Genomic DNA, 22,788 nt, shown 5'->3' with positions numbered 1-22,788 from the left:
AACCTGGAGAACCCAAATACCTGAGACCAGAACCAGCAGAACATGAGCTCAGAGCTGCAGAAATGCAAGCTCCTTTAGGAACTGAACTCTTGACATTTATACTTGAGTCTCTGTATTCTCACCACGCGTTAATCAACACCAAGGTTGTGTTCCAAATCCATCACTACTCCCCAGCTAGAGCACCACATAGGAAACTAGTATGCATCAATCCTAACTAGATTGGTACATACTGTAGACCAAAATGCATTACGTTTGAATGATTTGCCATTGGAAAAAAAGTATGTACGAGTAATTTTTATAGATCATACATGCTTTTACCATCAGAACACAGTGGATTTAAAATGTTTATACTTATGTTTTTACTATCTGAACACAGTGGATTGATGAAAAGTATTTCAAATGTTTATATTTATTATGTTTTTTACTTTGGCAAAATGGGTTATGGCATATTTGCTGTTTGAAAAAAAGTAGTTAGCACGTCTCTGAATTGCCTTAAAATCCAGGACACTGGATAGTCAACCAAAAGTTCTAACAATCAGCAAATGTACTAACAACCAAAATGTTCGGGCAGAACCTCTGCATGCAGATCCACACAAACAACCATGAAGCAACCAAACCACTGAAGACCTGAAGAGTTAACAAAGCAAACAAAACGTGATAAAACAGAGCTGTACCCTTTATGTAGTGATGGCGAGATGATGTCTCATGAAGTACTGAAGCATTTCATTCATTTGCTTTATTGTGCCATCAAGTGGATAAAAGAAAAAGTATACCAGGTAGAGTCACAATTGAACAATCACGATCTTTGTGTTTCTAATAGAAAGAATAATATTGAACAAATGAATGATTAGATATGTAAATGTTTGTGATATCAATTTAAATTGTGACCAAATGAGCATAGTGTGTATTTTCTTGATACAATGGTTGGGAAGACATGAGAAGGTCATGTCACTGTGCTAGTGTTACTTTATGGCTGTGCTTATGTGACAATCAGGACAGCAAAACAGAGACATTTTCTTCACTTTCATTAAAAACACCAGTTTCTCCTAAATCTCCAAACTCTCATTGACCACAGCTCTCCATCCAATACCCACATACTGAATGGAGCCTGAAGGATTCATATCAACTGTCAAAACGAACGGCAAGTTCTGAAGCACTGCGTGAATCAGTCGTGTGGCTAACCCTGGCAGCAGGGCTTTGGACGTCATCATTTTCAGCTCCTCCCCAACATAAAGCAAGCCTCCATACGCACATCAAGAAAACGCCCCCTCCAATACCTGGCACCCGCCTCCAAGCCTCAATACAGAACATCACCTCCCTTCTTCTTCGTCACACCTCTGAAGCAGAGCTGAGTTCTCTGTCAGCAGTAAGAACTGAAAAAGCTCCTCTGATGAGAGAGAGGAACATTTTCAGTCCAAATGACCTGAAGAACAGAATCCTGTTAGAATGTGAGAACCTCCACAGACATATATTAATAAAAACTTGTTTATGATAAGTCGATTAAAAAAGCACAATTCAATACAAGCCAAAACTCATAAACAATAAGAAGTGTACAGGTGACATAACATAGATAAAACTTTAAAAACAACAACAGAGGAATGACTGTCAGGTTAAATGAAATGAGACTTTAGGTTTAAATGTTGGGGGGCCGACAGTTTGAGGCTAAAAGCTGCTACTCGTTTCTGGATAATTTGTCTTTCCAGATGGGGGGTCCTGCTTCTGGTAGGGCTGAGGTGACTCTGCTGTGTTTTTCCTTCAGGAACATCTGAAAACATGTGGGGGGCGCTGCGGCAGCAGGGGGAGCGCCACTCGTTCAACTCATGACCATAAGTCCAGGCCCTTGAATAAGTCAATGGAATAATCTGCTGCATCATGAGATAAGAGGTAGGATGAGAGCAAAGTGGGCGGGGCTTTTCATTAAGATTCCTGCGGCGGTGGTGACTCAGCCCATCTTGGTAATGGAGAGCCCCGGCCACCCAAAGATGGAGACAGCCATTTTTCAACCCCTCCCCTCGCACACACACATTTTATATATAAATTATCCTGAGCACTTACAAGTGTTTGTGTGTGTGTGAGTTTGAGGAGGGGGGCGGTGCTCACAGAGGAACGCTGCAAGGTCATCTGCAAGTGTGGGGAAGGCCCAGATCCAGAGGAGGAGCATTAATGGGGTGCAGAAAGAGAACAGGAAAGAGAGCTAACATGCACACATGGACGTGCACACGCACAGACTGCACTCGAACGCAGCATTTGTGAGGGAAGATTCACTAAAGTATCATCTGAAAATGTGAGCCATGAATTAAAGAAGCTGTGCACGACTGTAATCAGATTACTCTTTAATCAGCTCTAACACACATGCAGGAACAGCTCACACTTCCTTAGCTAAGAAAGTTTCTTACCACTAAACTCCATGATCTTGCCCTCACAAAGCACGTCAACAAGTTCAGGCGCTTTAACAAACACCAGCTTTACTTCTGAGTTGAATGTGTACGATTTTTTTATTTTACTTTGATCACAGAAGTTAGAAAATTCTTTTTTTACAGATCAGAAAAAAAGTTTGTTCTATAATAAAGGCGAGCCAAACCAAACGTTTTGCTCTCTCTGATGTTGATGGATGTTTGTGATTTTTGCTGACAAGGTGGTGGTGATAGTGGTGGCGGTGGGGAGGTGGGGGGGTGTCACAACATCAGGTTTCCTGTGGTTAAAAAAAGACGACAGCTGAGGTTCATGTTGCTCTTTTCCACGATGTGCAGCAGAAGATGCAGTTCAGGGTTCGACACCCCGCGCGCACAGCTCTGTGCGTGTGTGTTGGGACGCTTTGAGAACAGGATCGGGTCAACCGCTCACGCCCCACCTACGCTCGGTGGGGGGGCTGGGGGGTAAATATTCTCTAAGGATCAGGCGCCAGGTAGGGACACAAACAGCAGCTCCTCGGGGAGGGGTGGAGCTCTAAGCATCAGAGGTCGTGGTAAGGACAGGGGGGGGGGGGGGGGGTCGGGTCAGATCAGGTGACTGAGCAGTAGACAGCAAACTAATTGTCAGTGGCACTGAGAGTCCCAGCAGACGTTAAAGAAGCTTTAGCGGATCGCTGAGTTCTGATAAAACCTGCCTGAAGCCTCACCTGACTGCAGGTGGGCTGACCTGACAGTCCAGGTGGAGCCTGCCCCCCCCCCACACACTAGTTTTCACAGAAGTAGAGGCAGGTTTAGACGCCTGGTTCTGTAGGAACAGAAATATGCTTTGCCGCGCTTCACTTGATGATTGAGGTTTCCGTTCTCTGCTGCTGCTCCTGCAGGGAGCAGAGGCGGGGAGTCAAGCGCCTCCACTGCTCCGCTGCAGCTCGGAGCGCTCGGGTCAATAGTTTTAAATCAGACGGGATTGTTGGATTACTCGTGGATTTCCTTTCTAATCACCCCCCACCTCCTCCAAGCCGTGTTTCCTTTGCAGGCTGACGCCAGGAAAGCCGCTCGCACTCCAACAGATGTGCTGATGTCAGCAGGAGTTAGCTGCAGGAGCAGCACAGATCCAAACGGGACCCCAAAACCTCCACCAGGTTCTGTGTGGATGGAGCCGTTTCCCATCCAGACGCCTCACCATAGCAACGGCTTAACACAAACACAGACTCATCAGTCTGCAAAAAGATTATATGAGTTTAAAAAACTCCTGTCACATATTTTATAGGATCACAGAAATATTTGACTGATAAAAATCTCAGCAGCTCCAGCAAAAACCTGCCCTAAATGTTTTGGGAAAACGGAGTTGAAGCTTAAGTGATTCTAACTCGTCTTAGAGAGCAGCCAGGGGGGAATGCTGCGAACCCCAATACTTCCTCCTATAGCAAGGGTAACAGCATGGTTTATTTGATTCCAAAAATAAAGCTTTTTAGTTTAGTTTGCTCGTGTCTAGTTGAAAAGGAGAATCTATCACAAATCGGAATCAGAGCATCTGTAATTGATTTACATTTGAGAATATTTGCGTTTCTGAGAAACCTACCGTTCAATCCGACTCTGCAGGGATTACAAACTCCACAGAGACGAAGGTGGTGGGGGTGGTGGTGATGGTGGTGGTGGTGGTGGGGGGGGGGGGGGGGGGTCACCTGAGGCTGTTCTGGGACAACGCTAAATCAGTCAGCAGGTTAATCCAGAGCAGCTTTCTGCTCTTAGTCTGATACTTTTTCCTTTGCAGGATTAGACAAGAAACCCCAGCTGTCTCTGACGCCCCCCCCCACACACACACACATACTAGACAGCGCTCTCCAGGGCAGACGCTCCGTAAGGACCGCTACTGCAGCAAGTGTTCAGGAATCAAACGGGAGCAGCCAGGTTTCCCGGGAGCTGACCGTGTTCACCTGCTGCAAAACAAACATTTTCTGTCAACTATGAAACGCCCAGGGAAAGCAAAGTGGAACACGCTGCGCCACAGCACCACCCGTATTCTGAAGACTCTGAAATGTTCTGGTCCAAACACAGATTAGGAAAGAACATAGAATCTTATGTCATCACATCTCCCCAGAAAGCAGAATGGTTTTACACCAGGATGGAAAAAACAGCTGACAGTAAAACGAGCTAAAAAGAGTCTGAATGCTTCTCAGTGTTTGAAGCTCTTCTAACAAACATTTACATTTTTTCAAGTCATCGATCAGATATGTTGATAGGAGGGCAAGTCTTATTTTGAAGGAGCTACAGATTGCAGCGTCAGTATTAATCGGCAGAAGTGAGACCTCGCAGTTCCACAGGCAGTTTGGGACACGCTGCTTCTCCCTGTGGGCCCTGCAGGACTCTATCCCCACGTGCACGCGCCCCACACATGCACGCGCAGAGCTGTTAGCTCCATTTGCCGTGCATCCTGGCAGAGCCTCATCGGCGCTTTAATATCTATCTTAAGAGTTGACAATCTTTTGGGGCAATTAAAGCAATCGATAAAGTCCTGGGAGAGAGGGGAGAGCAGCCTCTTATCCACAGTAATAGCTCTCACTAAATAATGAATACAAGCCAGACCACACACACGCGCACACACACACACGCACACACATACACCTTTGAATCAGACACTGCAGGTTTCTCACCCTGTGCTCAAAAAGATAAACTGAACTCTTTCTTGTGCCGCACCAAACAAGTGGGGATTTATCAAGCAGCTGTTCTTGAACGCAGAACACTGCAGGGCTGAAAGTGACCCCCCCTGCCCCCTCCTCCCAAACACACATGCAGAGGTCACATTTACTCATCACACAGACAGCAAACGGTCAGCCATGGGCCTGCAGGACTTTCAGCAGGGGAAGAAAGCTTTTTTTTTAGTTTTTTTTTTAGATTTCCACCTACAGACTGCTGTGAACTGCATATTTATACATTACAAATTCATTAAGAAAGAACATGAAGTTCATCTCACATCTGGAACACAAACACAGCAGTCACTGGGGGTTGATGCTGGACTTCCCTGACCTGTGTAGTTCAAACGTCAAAGATAAGGGCTGAAGTTGGGTCGTCCATATTGCCTGGAGTTCTAATGAAGGTGTGGCCTTAAGGCCTGTTCACACCGGGACGAATTTCGCCGGCGATTTTCGCCGACGTTTAACGCCTCGTGACTAAACAAAGGGCACCAATGAGAGTGTGCACACCGACGCGAAAAAACGCCACGCGACAAAGCGTCAAAAAAAAAAAAAACGCCTCGGGTTCGTTTTTTTTTTTCGACGCGTCGCGTCGAAATCTATTCGACCAATGAGAACGGCGCTTTTGCACACGTGTCTGGAGCTTCTGAAGTTACAGTAAAACACAACTTGGGGGCGCTCAAACACAAAACTGCCTTGCTGAGCAAACATACCAGCGAAGAAGATAGACGCCAAGTAGCGTCAACACTGCCGCAAAGAAATAATGACGGACATTCTTAAATATCCCCTTACCAAGTACCAGTTGGAGCTACTGATGCTTGAAATATTCATGTTTTCTTTGTATTATTCTGACAAGCGCGTAAATATTTGCTATCTTCTTCTGAGTGAAAAGCGACTTTAAGAAGCGTAAAGTTGCGCAGCGCCACCTTGTGTACAGGAGTATTTCTGTTTACATTAAGCGCCATCTAATGTCAGGGAATGAAATTGCATGTTCGCTCGGCTCACCGTCAGCGAAAATCGCCTGGGTGTGAACACAAAAAACGTGGCGAAAAACGCTGGCGAATAACGCCTGGCGAATATTCGTCCCGGTGTGTACGGGCCTTTAAGGTGTGCGACCGTGTCCCCTGTCCCACACATCAGCTAATGTGAAAGTCACACAAAGGTGACTTTATTTCAAAGTACAAAATGCAAAGTAGCATGTAATTTGACAATCACACATGTGACACAAGTGCTGTATTTCTATTGCAAAAATAACCACACAGAAATCTGCTTACCAGGATCATAAACCTAAAGCAATACTAGGTCTAGATCAGTTTCGAGTTGTTGTATTTCAGTTTTTAAAACTATTGGCCCCTATTTGGCGCCATACATAACCTGAATCTGCCTCTGATTCCTATTTGCAGTCATGAAAGCAGTGGAGCGCCCTCTAGCAGGTCTATGTAACATTAGCAGCAAGCCTATTGTACACAAGGTCAAGAGTGTTCACTTTTACAAGAATGGAGATGTCTGTTCCTTTCCTGCTAAAGTCTGGGGAAATTAATGTGTGTGTTAATAGTGTGCACATGTGCGTGATTATTAGTGTGTGCATGTAAAGTATGTGTGCAGGTGTGTGCATGTGATTGTGTGCACATGTGTTCATGCATTTGTGAGCTTTGTCAGCATGGGACTGTTGGGAGTGAAGATGTGTGTATGTTCACAAGAGCTGCATGTGGCTCATTAACCCGCTGACCCCCCACCCTGTAAGAAGGCAGTGAGTGTTGGAGCCTCTGTCGCTAACAAATGACAGCTCAGAGATCAGCTGGGGGTGAACACGCACACACAAGGGCACACAAACACGCACACACAGGTGCACACGAGGCCCAGAGCGTGACCGTCACCCGTTTGAACTCTAACCTCTGAGCAGATTTAGGTCAAACACAACGATCAGCTAATCTGATCCAAAGCTGTGGATGGGAAAACCCAAACCAGTGACAGGTTCAGCGTCACCTGAGAGAACACCTGCAGGGACACGCCCACCTACACTACAAAAGATGCTAATATTAGTCTAATATTAGTTTGTTTGTCCGATGGACTCACAAGTGCTTGTGTGTCACCAGAAAAGATAAACGTGAACGGTTTCTACATTTTTGCACCTGAAATGACAAAAGAACAGTTTGAGGTTTCTCCTCTGCCTTCAAGGATGATGATCTGTCTTCATTGGGGGGGGGGGTTGTTGGGTGGAGATGCTGTTAGCAATGTAGTCTTTTTGCTCGTGTGTGTGTGTGTGTGGGGGGGGGGGGGGGGGGCAGATCTCCAGTGATCTCCACATCGTGTGACGTTCAGGGCCTGTGGCAAAGACTTATCCCACACCCAGCATCCCACACCCACACAGGCCTCCATCTTTCTCCCCTCTGACCCCACCCCCACCTCTCCCTCCCCCTCACTCCTCCCCAGAGGAGATCTGCTGCCTCAGAGTGAAGGAATGAGAGAGAGGGGGGGGGGGCTGACAGTTGCACAGACAGACAGATATGAACCAGAAGTGCAGACCTTCATTTCCACATCAATCCTAACAAAGACAGGATTATGTGCTGAAACTCCCTCTTCTTCCTCTTGTCCTACCAGTGAGACGACAGGATTTGTCTTTAGACAGGGTGACTAGGTTCTGGTCAGACGTTTGGTCCGAAACGAGGAAAAATAGAGAAGCTGAGAAGAGCAGAACTCTAAGAGGAAGAGTGCTGGTAGAACAACCTTAAGACTCTGAGAGAACCATCAAGTTCACAACGTTTCAAAAACTGCGCCTGTCTACGTTCTTTGTCCATCTCCATGGTAACAAGACTCCACTTTAAAGAGACCTACAGAGTTCGTACCAATCCGAGCTGAATCACTACTGGAACTACAGCCCGACAAGTGATCATGATCATGTTTACAAAGGTCGGCACTTCAGTGTTTTGAAAAGGACGCCAACCACAGATTTGAGTCTCTGATTGGTCAAAGTTCAGCGTGTGTTCAGTAAATGCTCATAGAGCCCAAGAACAGATTTAAAAACTTGCGTAGCGACACAAACGTGTGGGTTTTGAACGTGGAAGCCTGAAACGTGGGTTTACCAGTGTTTACATCGATTTTTCATTGCACTCTGTGTTGCATTTCCAGTACAGAATGTGTTCTGTTTGTCAAATTTTAATGACTCTTTAATTGCAAAGAGATCTTTCTATTCATTCTAAGGTTTGAAGCTTGAGAGTTCAAAGAAGAGTAAAGTCTGAAAAAGTTATTAACTGTCTGAAAACAAGTGTATAAAAATGATAGTGAGGGGTTTTACAGACTCATATCAAAAATTATAATTGTAAAAAACAAAAGGTTGACTACGTTGTGAATGTCAGTCATCCTCAGCCCAAGCACAGTTTGCTTAAGCATGTCAGAGCACAGAATGAAGTGATCACAGCATTCAAATCGGCTGCAACCTGGCTTCAAACATGCTGGAGGACGTATTACTTTGGGTGAATGAAGCTGATGGGAGGACGATGAGGATTCTTCCTTTTCTTCTCCTGAGAAAGACATCATATTTTATTATTAAGGCCTGTTCACACCGGGACGAATTTCGCCGGCGATTTTCGCCGACGTTTAACGCTTCGTGACTAAACAAAGGGCACCAATGTGAGTGTACTCACCGACGCGAAAAAACGCCACGCGTCAAAGCGTCAAAAAAAAAAAACACCTCGGGTTCGTTCGACCAATGAGAATGGCGCTTTTGCACACGTGTCTGGAGCTTCTGAAGTTACAGTAAAACACAACTTGGGGGTGCTCAAACATCAAACTGCCTTTCTGAGCACACATACCAGCGAAGAAGATAGACGCCAAGTAGCGTCTACACTGCCGCGAAGAAATAATGACGGACATTCTAAAATATCCCCGAACCAAACACCAGTTGGAGCAACTAGTGCTTGAAATATTCATGTTTTCTTTGTATGATTCTGACAAGCGCGTAAATACTTGCTCTCTTCTTCTGAGTGAAAAGCGACTTTAAGAAGCGTAAAGTTGCGCAGCGCCACCTTGTGTAGAGGAGTATTTCTGTTTACATTAAGCGCCATCTAATGTCAGGGAAGGAAATTGCATGTTCGCTCGGCTCATCGTCAGCGAAAATCGCCTGGGTGTGAACACAAAAAACGTGGCGAATAACGCCTGGCGAATATTCGTCCCGGTTTGTACGGGCCTTTAAACTGGAAAAAAAGCACTTTCACTCTTTTATAGCACCATTATTTTTATCTGAACGTCTAGACTATTTGTTAAAAACAGTTTAAGGTGGGAAGATGAGCTTACTTTCTCGAAAGGTCAAACTTATTGTCATGAACCAGAACTGCATGCCAGACCTGGAGTCTGTAAGTTTTGATTTAACAGTGGATCCAAAAAGTTCAGATGTGTTTAGGGTTGGGCGATGTCCCCTAATTTGGCCGTTGACGATGTTTGCTGTCAACCATCGGGATGGACGATGACATCGTCGGGGGGGGGGTATTTTTACATTTTTCGTTCTTATATAACTGCTATTCGTTATTTTGCTTTTTTCCTTTTATTTCCCAACTAATGGTTAATCCGCGATGATCCAGTATAAACTGAGGGAAGTGACTTTTACAGAAAAAGTAACAAGCAAAATAGAAAAGAAGTAGTCCGCTCCCGCACTTAACTAGCGAACTGGACCGGCGGAGGGCGGATTTACACTTTATGTTTGATGGGAAGGGGGGGGGGGTACATGAGGCTCGTGTGGGAGATTTAAGACTGCGATCCGTCCCGCAGCTCTAGGGGTACGAGCTATCAAACTCAGAACCGGGTCTAAACGTGTGTCTGAGCACAGTTCGGATCGTCAGCAGACACACAGCGGTTTGAGCTTCAAAGCAGAAATGTCGCTCAGTCCTTAGAAAACATTCAATCAATCACGTGGATTTGTGTTTCCAGTCGTGTCCCGACTAAATAAAGGCTGATGTTATTCACAGGATGCAGCGCCACCCAAAGCTAATATTGTTAGCCCTTGTTAGCATACTGCTAATCCTGGCTACGTTCAGAAAAAGCACTGACCACACGGATTAAAATTCAAATGATGAGCGAACAGGTGTTTCATAATAACCGTAACATTATTAAAAGCACGTTTAGAAGGTCATCTTGTATTTTACCGAGCTGACATGTCAATGCATATAGCCGCTCGGCGCTGTTATCGTTTTGTATTGAATTGTTACCTTCAATAAAGTTTGGAAAAAAAGCCGCTCGGCGGAAGTTGTATCCTCTTCCGGTTTTCAAACTGCGCATGTGCGAATACTGCGCGTGTGCGAATGATTTATTCCGACCGAAATTGTGACCTTAGTGAACGTTTTTATATTCTGAAAACATTTTTCTGGGCCCATGTACACGGTTGGATTCTAATCCGACCATTGATCCCATCAGGATATTTTGTACATGTAACCGCGGCTTATGGTGTCGACGCGCAACGTGGCGGGGGCGTGGCATCACGATGGTGGTCTCTCCATCGGGATGTCAGTCACCCATCACGATGGACGATGATATCGTCCATCGGCACAACCCTAGATGTGTTTGTGTTTTTCTTGTTTGTTGCCATGAAGTTCTTAGAACGTTGCGTTTTCTGAGTGACACTGAAAGCATCTCCATTCATCAGTGACAACGTACTGAAAGTGAGTCTAGTGTAAACGGCAGGAAAAAAGGGGATTTCAGGTTTCAGGTTCGTTTTCTGTCTCAGCTGGAAAACCAAGCCACTGAAGAAACAGGAGGGGGGGTCCACTTAATCCTGGCAGGGGGCAGTCAGAGCCAAGCAGGGAAAAATGGCATTTCATTAGGACTCCTCTGACTGCCGCGGGGCCTTTGTCTCCGTAATCCTCACAATCAAAGGTGCTCCGGGGGCTACAGCTTCTTTATTGAGAAATCAAATTCCTCGACACCCCTTTCAAGCTTACTGCATATAAAAGCCCCAAACAAGAGCTGAGGCTCTCCGAGGGCAATAGAGGGAGGTATTTACTCGAGAAGCACTTCAACAAGCAGCGGACAGAATTCTATGACACCAAGTCTTTCATCCATCGGAATAGAGCTGTGAGAGAAAAAGTCTGGAGTGAGATTCAAGAAATTTGTACCATTTGACACCAAGCCTCTTCCGGTTGTAGGTGGTGGACATGCAGTAGTAAATAGTAGAAAAAAAGAGAAAAAGTCCCTCCCTGCTTGTGCAGTGTGAACACCACGGGCTAAATTTAGCTTCAGACTTTCCTTCTAAAGCTGCGATCCCACAAACAGTCTGATCCAGGAGATATCCATCATAGTTATGCTTAGTTTTTCTCTGTTTCCCTGCAGTCTCTGAGAGCTAAACATCCTCCTGATCAGCTTCCATCACTTCCTTTGACCTGGGCCTTTAAATGCTTTTAAAATGCGACTGAAGGATTTAGAAACTGCTTCATTTATTCAATTCAATTTAATTCTGCTTTAATTATACAGCCCAATATTACAACAGCAGTCGTTTCAATGGGCTTTCTAATAAATATAAAATCACAATGAACATGAAGTCATATAATTCGATAGGTAATGGCTAAACTAAACACACTAAGCTAAACTGGGTATCCCTGCCCTTAGACCCCCCTCCTTCTCTTAATGTGCAAGTGTTTTTCATAAGAACAGAAATTTTAATGCAATCTAATTTTACTGTTATCCGTTTTTGTGTGCTGTTGTTTTGAAGTGCTGACCTTTTGGCCAGGATTCTCCTGAAAAGAGGCTTTTGATCTCAATGGAACCTTCCTGGTTAAATAAAAAGTTAAAAATGAAGATGTGCAGCTGGACTTCAATCCGGCTACACTGTCAGAAAAAAGGGTACGGTTGGGGTACGTTTGTGAACACTTAGGGTACAGATGGTGAATTTGTACCCTAAGTGAGTCATAATTACACCTTAAGGTACTCATATGTACCATTTAAGGATAAAAAAGGTACAAATATGTTTCCAACCATCAGAGGGCCCATATTTGGACCCTTTATTCCACAAACAAAGGTACAATCACTTGTGTGACAAAAGTAGTAATTCAAAGTGTATGAAACGTCACCCAAAATCATTTAATACGTTGTTGGTTATTTGGAAAAGATGCACAAAATAACCAAATATATTTAAGAGACCACACATCTTTTATGACTAGTTCTGAACAGTACACAAGCACATTATATTTTATTGATTGTTCAGAGCATCAAAACAATAACTTTTAAACATGTATTAGTGTGAGCCTGTTTTTTTTTTTTACTTATATAAGAGCTGTTTTAAGTTTTGCCTTTAATTTAGAGCAAAAGCACAATGTAGACAAAATTATCTGATGTTTTGACCTTATATGGTGTACTTTAACTTGGCCTAAGTTCAATTTAAATTTCTAGTCTTTGAGCTGTTAATTTAAGTTTTTTTTTTTTCTAATCATACATTCTCATAAAAAAGTAAATTTCTCTGTTACTACGTTACATTAAGTGTACATATTAGTACTTTTTAGCTTTTGTACCTACACAGGAAAAATGAGAGAGTACTTTTTTCGGAGTTACCATCAGTAATTTTTATTTAAGTAGGTGTAAAAACGTAGAGGAAATATGTTGGAGTAAACCAGCGAGACCACGCCCACTCTACTTTCTTAAGTTTCGTTTCTTCCGCCATTTTGTTATCCCGCAGCGGCCGGAGGAAGATAGAGGCTGTGACTGAGGTAAGTCTGCTAATTGCTCAAAAATAAGTTGGAAACTTGTTTTAAGCGGGTTCGGTTATTTTATCTGTAAGGAATAACTTTTGTGTAGTGGAATGCTGCTATTCCACCGTGTATGTGCCTGTGAGGAGATTGCAAACTACGAGCAGGAGTGCTAACGGTTAGCCTCAGCCGTTTGAAGTTCAGCTAAATGCAGCCATTAAATAAATTAAGCTGTTGTTTTTATTGGTGTTGTACCGCGTTCCGTTAAATACATTGAAATATATACATTTTTTTCACTAGATAATTCTGTCGCCGTTTTACCGATGTACGCTGGCGTTGATGCACCGGTTGTTGTTGCCCCCCCCCCTTTTTTTTTTCTTTCTGTCTGTCTTTCTTAGTAAGGAAGCCAGCTACTTTTGAAACGACCAGCTCCATAATTCCTACTGATATTTATCAGGTACGTCGAATTCAATGCGTTAATCATTTTAATCTGTAATGTGTAGGAGTCCAATAACGTTTTATTTTTATTTATTTTTTTTACACCGCAGTATGGCAGTCCTTCCCATATGTCAGCCTGCCTTAGCTGCTGTGCGCGGGCAGCCACCATTTCTCGAATGCAAGACAGTGACAGACTGTTTAGGTTGTCATGATCGCTCATTGTTGGTCAAGCGAAGTTTACACTGTGTATTGTTGATTTTGATCATTCTCCTGCAGAGATTATTTTTTTTAAATGGAGGTCCGTGATTCCAGATACTCGTCACGATTTCCCATACCAAAAACTCATCTATAAACCAGGGAAAAATATTTTTTTTAAATGAACTTCCAAGAAATAAATCTGTAGGCCCTTAGAAGCCAGTGCATTGTCGTCAGTGTTTTTTTTTTTAGCAGTTCTGCAAATTCTGCAACATTGCTGTGGCAGCTAGTGTAAACTATATTTGCCATTACTATTTTAAAATGTATTAATTTATTTGGAACAGGGCTTAGATCTGAATAAATGCTGTGTTGGTACCTTTTGGTGTTGTAATGTTTTTTCTTTTTTTGTAATATATTATTTTTTTCCCACCAGGAAAGATGCAAGCTGTGCGTGAACATGTCGAACGCCAAAAAAAAAAAAAAATGTTTTGAAGTTCAGCTGACCTTTAAATCCTTTTGGGAATGTGGTGAGTGGAAACATCACAATTTCCAGCATTTTTCTTTACAGGAATCAGTCAACTTTGTGGATAAACTGTCAGCTGTGATGCAAACAGATTTTTTAATTGCTTTTTAATTTAAAGATAATTTCTGTGCTGTATTCTAAACATAATTTTGCTGTGTTCACAGCTGCCAAAAAGTTCAACATCCCAACCTTGGACTTGAAAGTGTTTGATGACTCAAAGACAGAAGTTGATGAGCAGGTTTTTTATCTCCTGTTGAAAAACCCCAACCTTGGTGTGTTGGAAAGTTGTCTGGCTGAAGATACAAATCCAGAAGGTGAAGTTTTTCTTTTAAATTGTAATTTATCTATTTTGTTTTGAATGGTTTTGGGTAAATTCCCCTTTGATGCCTGAATTTATTTCCAAGGGAAATAATCTGTTTTTGCTTTCAAGTACATGCTAAATTAAGAAAATTTTTGAGCTGAAGAGTTTTGATTGTATATTTGCATCAATAGGAGTCTGAGGGTTAATGATTTATTTGACAGGATAGTGTGGGGAACAAAACACGGGCAAATAAGTGAGTTTTTTATCCTATTGCTGTCTTAGACAAGATAATAAATCTGCTAAACTGTTAAGTCGGTCAGTATTTAAAAATCTTTGTTTTTCCTTTTTTTGTTTTTGCTATCATACTAATTTAAATATTACAGTAACTGAAAGCTTTAATACTTTGACAGATCAGCCGAGGTGTCCTGCAAAGAGCTGCAATACCAGTTCAAGTGGAGATACTGAAGTGGACTCAGATGACACCATAATATTACAACACAGTCCTACAACAAGACGAAGAGTTGAAGACACCTCTCTTGCCAAAGTAAGTAAATAATCTTTTCACAAAGTCATTTCAAGCATTCAAAGTCAGGCTGTCTTTCCAATTCAGTTTAGCTGTCAGACAGTGCAGTAAGGCAGATCATCCAAACTAGTTTAAAGTTTTCTAGGGAAACAGCAGATTGCACCGAGTAAGTCACAACACATTGAATACATTCTGGAATGCTGTCCTCATCATACAAACATATAATTCTTCTGTATTTCCTTCAACAAAGCTCTGCATAATTAACAAGATATTGACTAAACGGGCGACAGTGGCTCAGGTGGTTGAGCGCGTCGTCCAACGACCGAAGGGTTGGCGGTTCGATCCCCGCTCCCACCAGCCAAAAAATGTTGTTGTGTCCTTGGGCAAGACACTTCACCCTCCTTGCCTCCAGTGCGGCTCCACTGGTGTGTGAATGTGCATGAATGTTCCCGGTGATGGTCAGAGGGGCCGTAGCCACGCCTCTGTCAGTCTGCCCCAGGGCAGCTGTGGCTACAACCATAGCTTACCGTCACCAAGTATGAATGAGGAGTGAATGAATAATGGACACACTGTAAGCGCTTTGAGTGTCTTGAAAAGCGCAGATAAATCCAAACCATTATTATTATTATACAAAGACAGACATTGATTATGCAGTTTTTGAAGGGGAAAAATGTTTTCTGGGACATGGTTTCTGCAGTTCAACTGGAATTCACCTTCAAGTTCTTGACAGGACTGTTTTGCAGAGTTAACCGGCCTTAATTTCCCATCATGCCATTGTTTACGCTCCCGTTACCTTACAGTCCCTCACAACCCCCAAGCAACAGAATTGGTGTGCAATATTGGAGCTATCCAGCCTTATAGATGTGAGCTAGATGCCAACTCAGACAAGGAGAATGAAGGCAAGCGGAGCAGGGAGCTTGTGGCCTGCCAAATGTAGCTTGTACGTAACAACTACAAGCTTTCTCAAATTACATCTTTTCATCTGCTCCTGATTCATTCCAATTTGAGAAAATAAATATTCAGAAACACAGTTTTATTCTTAAATCTTATAACAATATGTCCTCATAAAAATGCTACATTTTAAAAAATAACTTTCATTGGAGTGGGTCCCCCATTTTTAACATGTCGCAGTATTTTTCTCATGATGGGCACGTTTAAAAGAACACGTTTAAAACTGCACATCTGAGTATTCACTCAAATTGGGATGAATCAGGAAAAGACAAAATAAATGCAGTTTGAGGAAGGTCTCTATTGTGACGCACCACATGAAATGAAGTGGGTCTGAGTCCCTCTGCTCTGCTCTATTCTGATGCGTCCACTTGCAAACGGATCCATTAACATCTTCATCATACTTTTCTGAGCTTGATCTAAACTATGGCCAGAAAGCTTCAATATTGCTCACCATTTTGGTTTCACCACTAATGTTAGTTTTAGGTTGGAAGGACTGTAAGCTAGAGGGAGAGGGCGTAAACAAAGGGATGATCGGACATCAGCAGAGGGTAACTACTGTGTCAATATTGTTGATTCCCAGAGTCAGAACTAAACAAGGGGAATCAGCGTTTCAATATTCTGCAGCTAAAATCTGGAACAGCCTCCCTGAAGGCGTAAGACAGGCCTCTTCTGTGTTCATGTTCAAATCTAGACTTAAAACATTTCTGTTTAGCCGTGTATATGACTGAAAGGTCCTATCTGCACCTTTCTTTCCTTCCTTTCTTTTTAAATCTTTTTTTTTTTTTTCCTTTTCTTTTAAAGTAAATTTTATGTTGATTATTTCTATGATTTATTGTGATTTTAATGCATTTTTCTGTTTTGTGAAGCACCTTGAATTACTTTGTGTACGAATTGTGCTATACAAATAAACTTGCCTTGCCTTGCCTCAATAGCCCCGCCTACAACTCGGAAGTTAATTTCTGATCAACTCCAAACCACTCTGCACAAACTGTCTTTAAACATCATCTCAAAGTGCTTTAACCCCAAAGTGCTTGCAGTTGTATTTTTTATTATTAATATGGACTTTTAAATTTGATCCAATAGGTGGTTGCTGTCATTGGAGAGGATGCATCATCCGTTGAAGGTCATGTGAATGTCCTGCATATCCAGTACAGCAAGGTGCGAGAGGATATACCAAAGAAGTACCCTTTCTTGAAGACAACCTCAGGGGTCAGTGACATTTTAAATCAGTTCTCAGCTAAAAATAAATTTTGAATGTTAATATAAGCTGAGACATCTGCTAAAATGACCATTAACAGCTTTAACTCAATTGTAAAAACAATGTAATTTTCTAAACCCATATATAAATAGTCATTCAAGCCAAGTAATATTTATACAATGAGATCACTAAAGGGAAATGGCAATGAAAGAGGCAACAAAGAATATTAGAATGTTTTATGTCTTTTGTTTGTTTTAAAGTGAATGATTAATTTTCTAATTTTTTTCAATTTTCAGTTGTTTGATGATGTTGACCGAATGCATCCATCACCTGTGAGTTTAAGACAGCGCTTCAAGGACGGCGTTTACCAGTATTGTGCCAAAGGTGCTTGAGCTTGTTCAAAGAAAAGCTCCATTAGCCAAAGTCTCCAAAGAAGCAAGAGAAGAGATGCTTGCAGAGGATCTACTAGGTATTGACATAAACGTAATCCTTGTTAATCTTTAGTGTGTTTTATAGTTCTTCTTTTTAGAATTCGTATCAATATTATCTTATCACATTTATGCATTTTATTTAAATTATTAATTTAAACTTGGTTATAAGTTTACTTTTTTATTTATTTTTAGAAAATGTAGAATGCAGTAGAAAGATGTACTTAAAATGAGGTCTAGTGCTTCTTTTGTTAATGTCACAAGTTTTATTTCATGGTTTAAAAATGGTAACTGAAGTGCTATGTGCTGTTTACAATTGATCAAATGTTAAGGTTATAGTTACAATGAATGCAATGTGAACTGAAGGAAAAATATAGATTTTTCATTATTGTAAAATTGCTAATAATTGTAAATATATGCATCCTGTTGTGACACTGTACATACTGTGAAATGTCAGAATTGTAATTGTTTTGAATGTTTAATAAATGTGCTAAACAGTATACTGGTCTTTTAATGTGCTGTATCTGGTACAAATTTGCCATCAAAGGGTACAAAAGGCTTGTCACTGGGGCAGTACCCTTAAAAGAACAAATTTGTACCTTTTTTAAAGGTACATTATGGTACCATAGCACTATAAGGTACAATTTAGTCCACAGAGGTACATATTTGCCTTTGAAAGGTACATACTGAAAGGGTACAGATACGCACCTATATGAAAGGGTACAACATTTGTACCCTTGAGGGTACTGCCCCAGTGACAAGCCATTGTACCTCTAAAGGTACAAATTTTGCACATTTTTTCTGACAGTGTATGGACCTTTATTTTGAATCATGACGTCAGCAGCTCAGCTTTACACATCAGCATGATTGTGATCTAAAACAAAAACAGGCAAATCCACTACCTGCCTGTGGATCCCTGCAGGTGAACTTCCCTCAGAGGCAGGTTGACCTGGGGTTCGGCTCAGTTTTAGAGCGCAGTGAGCGGTGCCAGGGAGGCTTTGGTGACCCCTTCCCTTTCCTCACTGCAGCAGCCTCACTAATACAAGCTGTGCACGAGCCGTCACAGCATCATTTATGGGCGAGCTGGGCTGCGACGGGCGGCTGCGGGATGCTATCGTTTAAAAGCAATATGGAGAGGAATTATTTATGAGCGCACACATGCACACTCACGTGCACACTCACACTCTTCTCTGCAGTGCTGCACCATGAAGGGCAACCACACACCGGAGTGGGTTTTCCGATGCTTCAGATCGTTCTCTGCCGTCTGTAAACTTCAGAATCAGCACCACTCACACCTGCTTTAAGGGGCGGGGCTTCAAAGTGTTAGCCAATGAGGAAACGGCTACCTCTAGTGTCGTGAATGGATGTCAAAAAGGAGAGCATAAGGACTCCTTAAATTTATTCGTTCATGTCATTCATCAGATTATTATTTTCTTTTCAAAAAGCATCAGAATTATCAGCATGAGTGACTGAGCATGTGCAGAACACAGCAGATGTTCACACAAACGGAAGATTACAGATCCAAAAACTGGATCATCCAGGACGGTCTTGATCATAACGGCAGACCTCTGCTCTGTGTCCTGTTGTTTTTTATGGTGTTGTTTTTTCTTTCGGATGTTCTTGACGCAAACTGACGTGAGGTCAGGACTTCCAGCAGAGTTCAGGAAATTAAACGGCAGATGTGAAGAACCAGAGCAGCTGCTGTCACCTCAACGCAGCAGTACACACACAAACTCACACACAAGCACATGTGTACAGAATATGACAACAAAAATGCATAAAACCATGCATTCGATGTAGAAAATGTCAACATCTTTAACACAAGTTCCAGTTACCACGACAACAGATCATCATCCTCCAACATTCCTCACGCCCCCTTCTAGACTAGACTGAGGTCCTACCCCCCCCCCCTGCCTGCTCAGATCAAGACAAAGTGTCTTTAGATCCCGTTTGAAAGTCCCTGGTTTGTGATTGTCTGGACTTCTTTTGTTTTTCTGAATGCGGCCGGAAAGCCTGCCGGCGATGAGGGGAGGGCGGTTGGAGGGAGTGCTGCTTACATGCTTTGACACAAACAACAACAGAGAGGCACAAAGTGGAGCAGCTTCCGCTCTCCAGATAGGCCCAGGGCCCCCAAAAGGTCCTGCGAGCAACAGGTTGCTCTGTGAGAGGAGAACAAAGATCGAGGATGGGAGATTTCTGATTGGTTGTTGGAAAAACATTGAAAAGGACAGAAAGGAAAGGAAGGTATAGAAGCACTGGAATAATGAGTCATGGAGAAAGTCATGACCCAGAGGCTCTGCATATTTCTCCATATCTACTAACACCCCCCCCCCCCCCCCCCCAAAAAAAAAAGATGCTGAAGACCAATCAGGAAATGAAAATAGAGTAACAGGAGGGTGGGCGGGGCTTATGATGACTTTTTAGAGTCTGACCTGCTGAGTTCAAACTTGAGCTGCTTTTTTTTTTGCAAAACGTGAATTAACTCCAAATTTGGTTCAACTGTGCGAGGGGGGGCTAAAAACATTGATGGCATCTTTTGGTGCATCTGCCCCACCTGTGCATAAAGCTGATCCAGTAAGAGAGAAACTAGGGGAACAGCAAAGAAGCACACTATGTGTGTGTGTGTGTGTGTGTGTGTGTGGCTAAATGCACTGCTGATGCTGCATTGAGCAGGTCTAACCCAGGAGGAGAAAGTCAACAGAGATTTTCCTTAGTCTGCCTGCCCCTGTGTGTGTTGGGGGGGGGGGGGCAGCAACAAGTTATGCAGATGAGATGTTAATGAGGCAGAGCATGAATGAAGCCTTTGGGGGGGGCGGAGTGTGGGAATGATCTGGCAGCTGCACTTCTCAATTCATCCTCCTATTGCTCTCCATCCATTCTGCGATCCTGCATCCCTCCATCCTCACCCCCCCCCCCCCCCCTTTCCACACACACTTTATTGTGCTGGGATGAAACCACTGAGGGAAGAGGCTGAGAAGGAGGATTTGCATGCAAGTAAGGGGGGGGGGGGGGGGGGGGGGGGGGGGGGCATTCAAATGTTACTGTTTTGGTTAATTTTCAAGGCTGTGGTGGGAAATTATGCTAAAGAAGGTAGAGCAGTTCTGCTACCAGAACTACACTATCCACAATCCTCTGCAGGAGTCAAGTGAAAGCATTTAGCTTCTTACCTCAGCAACACACACGCAAACAGGTGCACAGCACTGTGTAGATATGACTGTGGGATTGTCCAGTCAGCACCCCCCACCCACCACGCAGCACTAAATTATTCATTGTTTATTAGCTGTCGCTTCCTAAATAGTTCCTGCTGTGACCTGCTTGCGGGCGAACCCCAGGGGAGGGGGGGGGCGAGTGGAGCCTCAGCTTGGGGGATTACTCAACCAGAACTTGACATAAAGCTGAACATTCTGATCCAGTTTCACCCCGATGAGGAAAATGGTATGCTCTGGACCTGAGGGTCCATCAGGGACCCCCACCACCACATGATTAATGAGAGAAGGTTAGCGTGGGGAGCTGCTGATCCAGTTTAGGGTCTGTCTGGGTTCTGATCTTTAAAAAACCTTCCACATGTAGATTTTGAACGTGTGGTCTAAAGCTCAAAGCCTCTACTGCCCCCTCCCTTTCAAACCTGCACTCATGTAAAAAAAAAAAACACATTCTAAATATGTGACATGTTATGTGATTCTTTGTTCAGAAATAGCAGAGATCAGTGAGTACATATGCACCTTTTCAGAATAAAACCTTCCTGTTTCTGAGACTAAAGACTTTGTAACCATGCAAAAGCTCGTGAACGGGCCGTGGCATCTCCTCAAGCGTTCTGCAGTGATACCACCAGTTGCATTACCGGTATTTTCTATTATTTCCAGCGATACAGCCCAAAAGTGTTGTGATTTCATGACTAACAGGCTAGTGGGGTCCTTTTTTTTATCTGTTTATCTAGCAAATTATGCTGTATTTGCAAAAGAGAAATGATGTTTTTATGTACAAGAACAACAGAGAACATGGATGATGATCAGTGCATTGATGACACCACAATTGCTCTTCTTAAAATCTGTTGGTCTGCGGTTCTGCTGATGACGTTGTCGCGCTGCTTAGATAAAGTTCTCCTTTTGTCCTTTTTATGCTGCATTTTTTTAACTTCCTGTCTGGCCGGTTGTTTCACGAAGAATCCACTACACACACCATGTGAGGGTAAATTCTGGAAGAAGAGCTCAGAACATGACAACCTGTCTGACAAACTATGATCAAGTCTGTGAGTGCGTGCACAGCGGCACGCTGGAGGACAAGCCCCCCCCCCCCCCCCCACGCACCCTTGAAAGGCTGCGGTGACCCATGGATGTATAAACGGGGACGGCCAAATGAATTGCTTGGTTTGGAGCAGGAGCTGCTCTACCTGTGCTGAGTCAGCAGGTCCGCTCGCTCTATCCGTCTAATGGACAGCGGCGGAATTTAATTAGCAGGAAGCCGCAGATCCCACTGAGCGCGTACACACACGTGCAAGTGTGTGTGCACTGAAGCCCAACCCCTGCTGCCATCCTTCGGAAACCCCATCCATCAGCTGGATGATCTGTACTCTCCATTCAAGCAAGCCCGTTTGCTGGTCCTGCAGGGGGGGTAGGATGCCCTGCTCAGTGGCACTGTGGCAGCTGCTTTGGTGTGACTGATGCAGGTCTTCATCATTAAAGACCCCCCAGTGAGGTTCAAACGTTTTAGAGGTTGGGTCTGTAACAGTTGGGCCCGGTTCTATGGCCCCTCCAGACTGTAATGTTCAACAGAAATGTCCAAGTCCCCCCCCCACACACACACACCACACCGTACACACAGTTAGACGCCTCCTGTCGCTTTTATGGACTGCATGGTGGAATGGTGGTTAGTGCTCTTGCGTCCCAGTGAGAAGGTCCCGGCTCAAATCCTTTCTGTGGTGAGTCTGCTAACTGCAGCTCACATGCCGACACAAACATACTCATGAAACTGCAGCTGAACAGCTTCATCTTCATCTGAGCTCATGTTTGTCTGGGCCAGGCAGGCAACAAACTAGGACGGGGGGGGGTCTTTTTCTCACACAGCACCTCAGCCTGAAGTTTCAAGTTTAAGAACAACTTTGTTTCAGCTCAGACTGAACTCCCCCCCCCCCCCCCCCCCCCCCCAAAACGGCACTCTTAACTGATGATGAGGATGGAGGAGGGGGGAGTTACCAATTATCTCTGTCAGTGAGTTTCCCTAACTCAGACACGTTCGCCACGGGGGGGGGTCCAACTCAAGTGTTCAATTGTTGTGTTTATGAAGTCTGTCTTACACACACACACTCAATCACACACAATCTCTTTAAACACAAATCTACACACATACACGTTTAAACAAAAACACGTTCTCTCACACATACAAGCCCTTTTACACTAAAACACACACACACAAATTCTGATTCAAACCTAAGCGCTCACTTTCATACTAAAACACGTAAACACA

The 22,788-nt window shown here is 43.4% G+C and overlaps 2 protein-coding genes across 19 annotated transcripts in view; one reads left to right on the top strand and one right to left on the bottom strand.

The window, feature by feature from the left end:
* The window catches only part of nfia (nuclear factor I/A), a 123,829-nt gene that overhangs the window by 61,670 nt on the left and 39,371 nt on the right, over positions 1 to 22,788 (bottom strand). The gene's annotated exons all lie outside the window — the stretch shown is intronic.
* LOC110017095 (uncharacterized) lies at positions 12,511 to 17,860 on the top strand. 3 transcript variants are annotated; one of them, XR_002873158.2, is made up of 7 exons: positions 12,511 to 12,789; positions 13,167 to 13,225; positions 13,835 to 13,928; positions 14,089 to 14,238; positions 14,447 to 14,769; positions 16,783 to 16,908; positions 17,194 to 17,860. XR_002873158.2 is itself a non-coding variant. In XM_078945718.1 (7 exons), exons 3-7 carry the CDS (start codon positions 13,859 to 13,861, stop codon positions 17,287 to 17,289), a joined length of 576 nt encoding a protein of 191 aa, XP_078801844.1. In that variant the 5' UTR covers positions 12,522 to 12,789; positions 13,167 to 13,225; positions 13,835 to 13,858; the 3' UTR covers positions 17,290 to 17,860. The 3 variants fall into 3 exon arrangements, 2 of the variants coding, with proteins under 2 accessions (XP_078801844.1, XP_078801845.1); XM_078945718.1 differs by having other exon boundaries at positions 12,522 to 12,789; positions 14,636 to 14,769; XM_078945719.1 differs by lacking the exon at positions 13,167 to 13,225 and having other exon boundaries at positions 12,522 to 12,789; positions 14,636 to 14,769.

This window comes from Oryzias latipes, chromosome 4 (genome assembly GCF_053564925.1).
Source record: "Oryzias latipes strain Hd-rR chromosome 4, Olatipes_Hd-rR_3.1".
NCBI lineage: Eukaryota > Metazoa > Chordata > Actinopteri > Beloniformes > Adrianichthyidae > Oryzias > Oryzias latipes.
The sequence above is the reverse complement of the archived record's forward strand: the minus strand, read 5'-3'. Positions and strand labels throughout refer to the sequence as shown.

Coding starts and splice junctions, on each gene's coding strand:
- LOC110017095 (XM_078945719.1), top strand. CDS start 13,859: ATGTCGAACGCCAAAAAAAAAAAAAAATGTTTTGAAGTTCAGCTGACC. Junction 14,239..14,635: donor TGAAGATACAAATCCAGAAG/GTGAAGTTTTTC, acceptor ATACTTTGACAG/ATCAGCCGAGGTGTCCTGCA. Junction 16,909..17,193: donor TCTTGAAGACAACCTCAGGG/GTCAGTGACATT, acceptor TTCAATTTTCAG/TTGTTTGATGATGTTGACCG.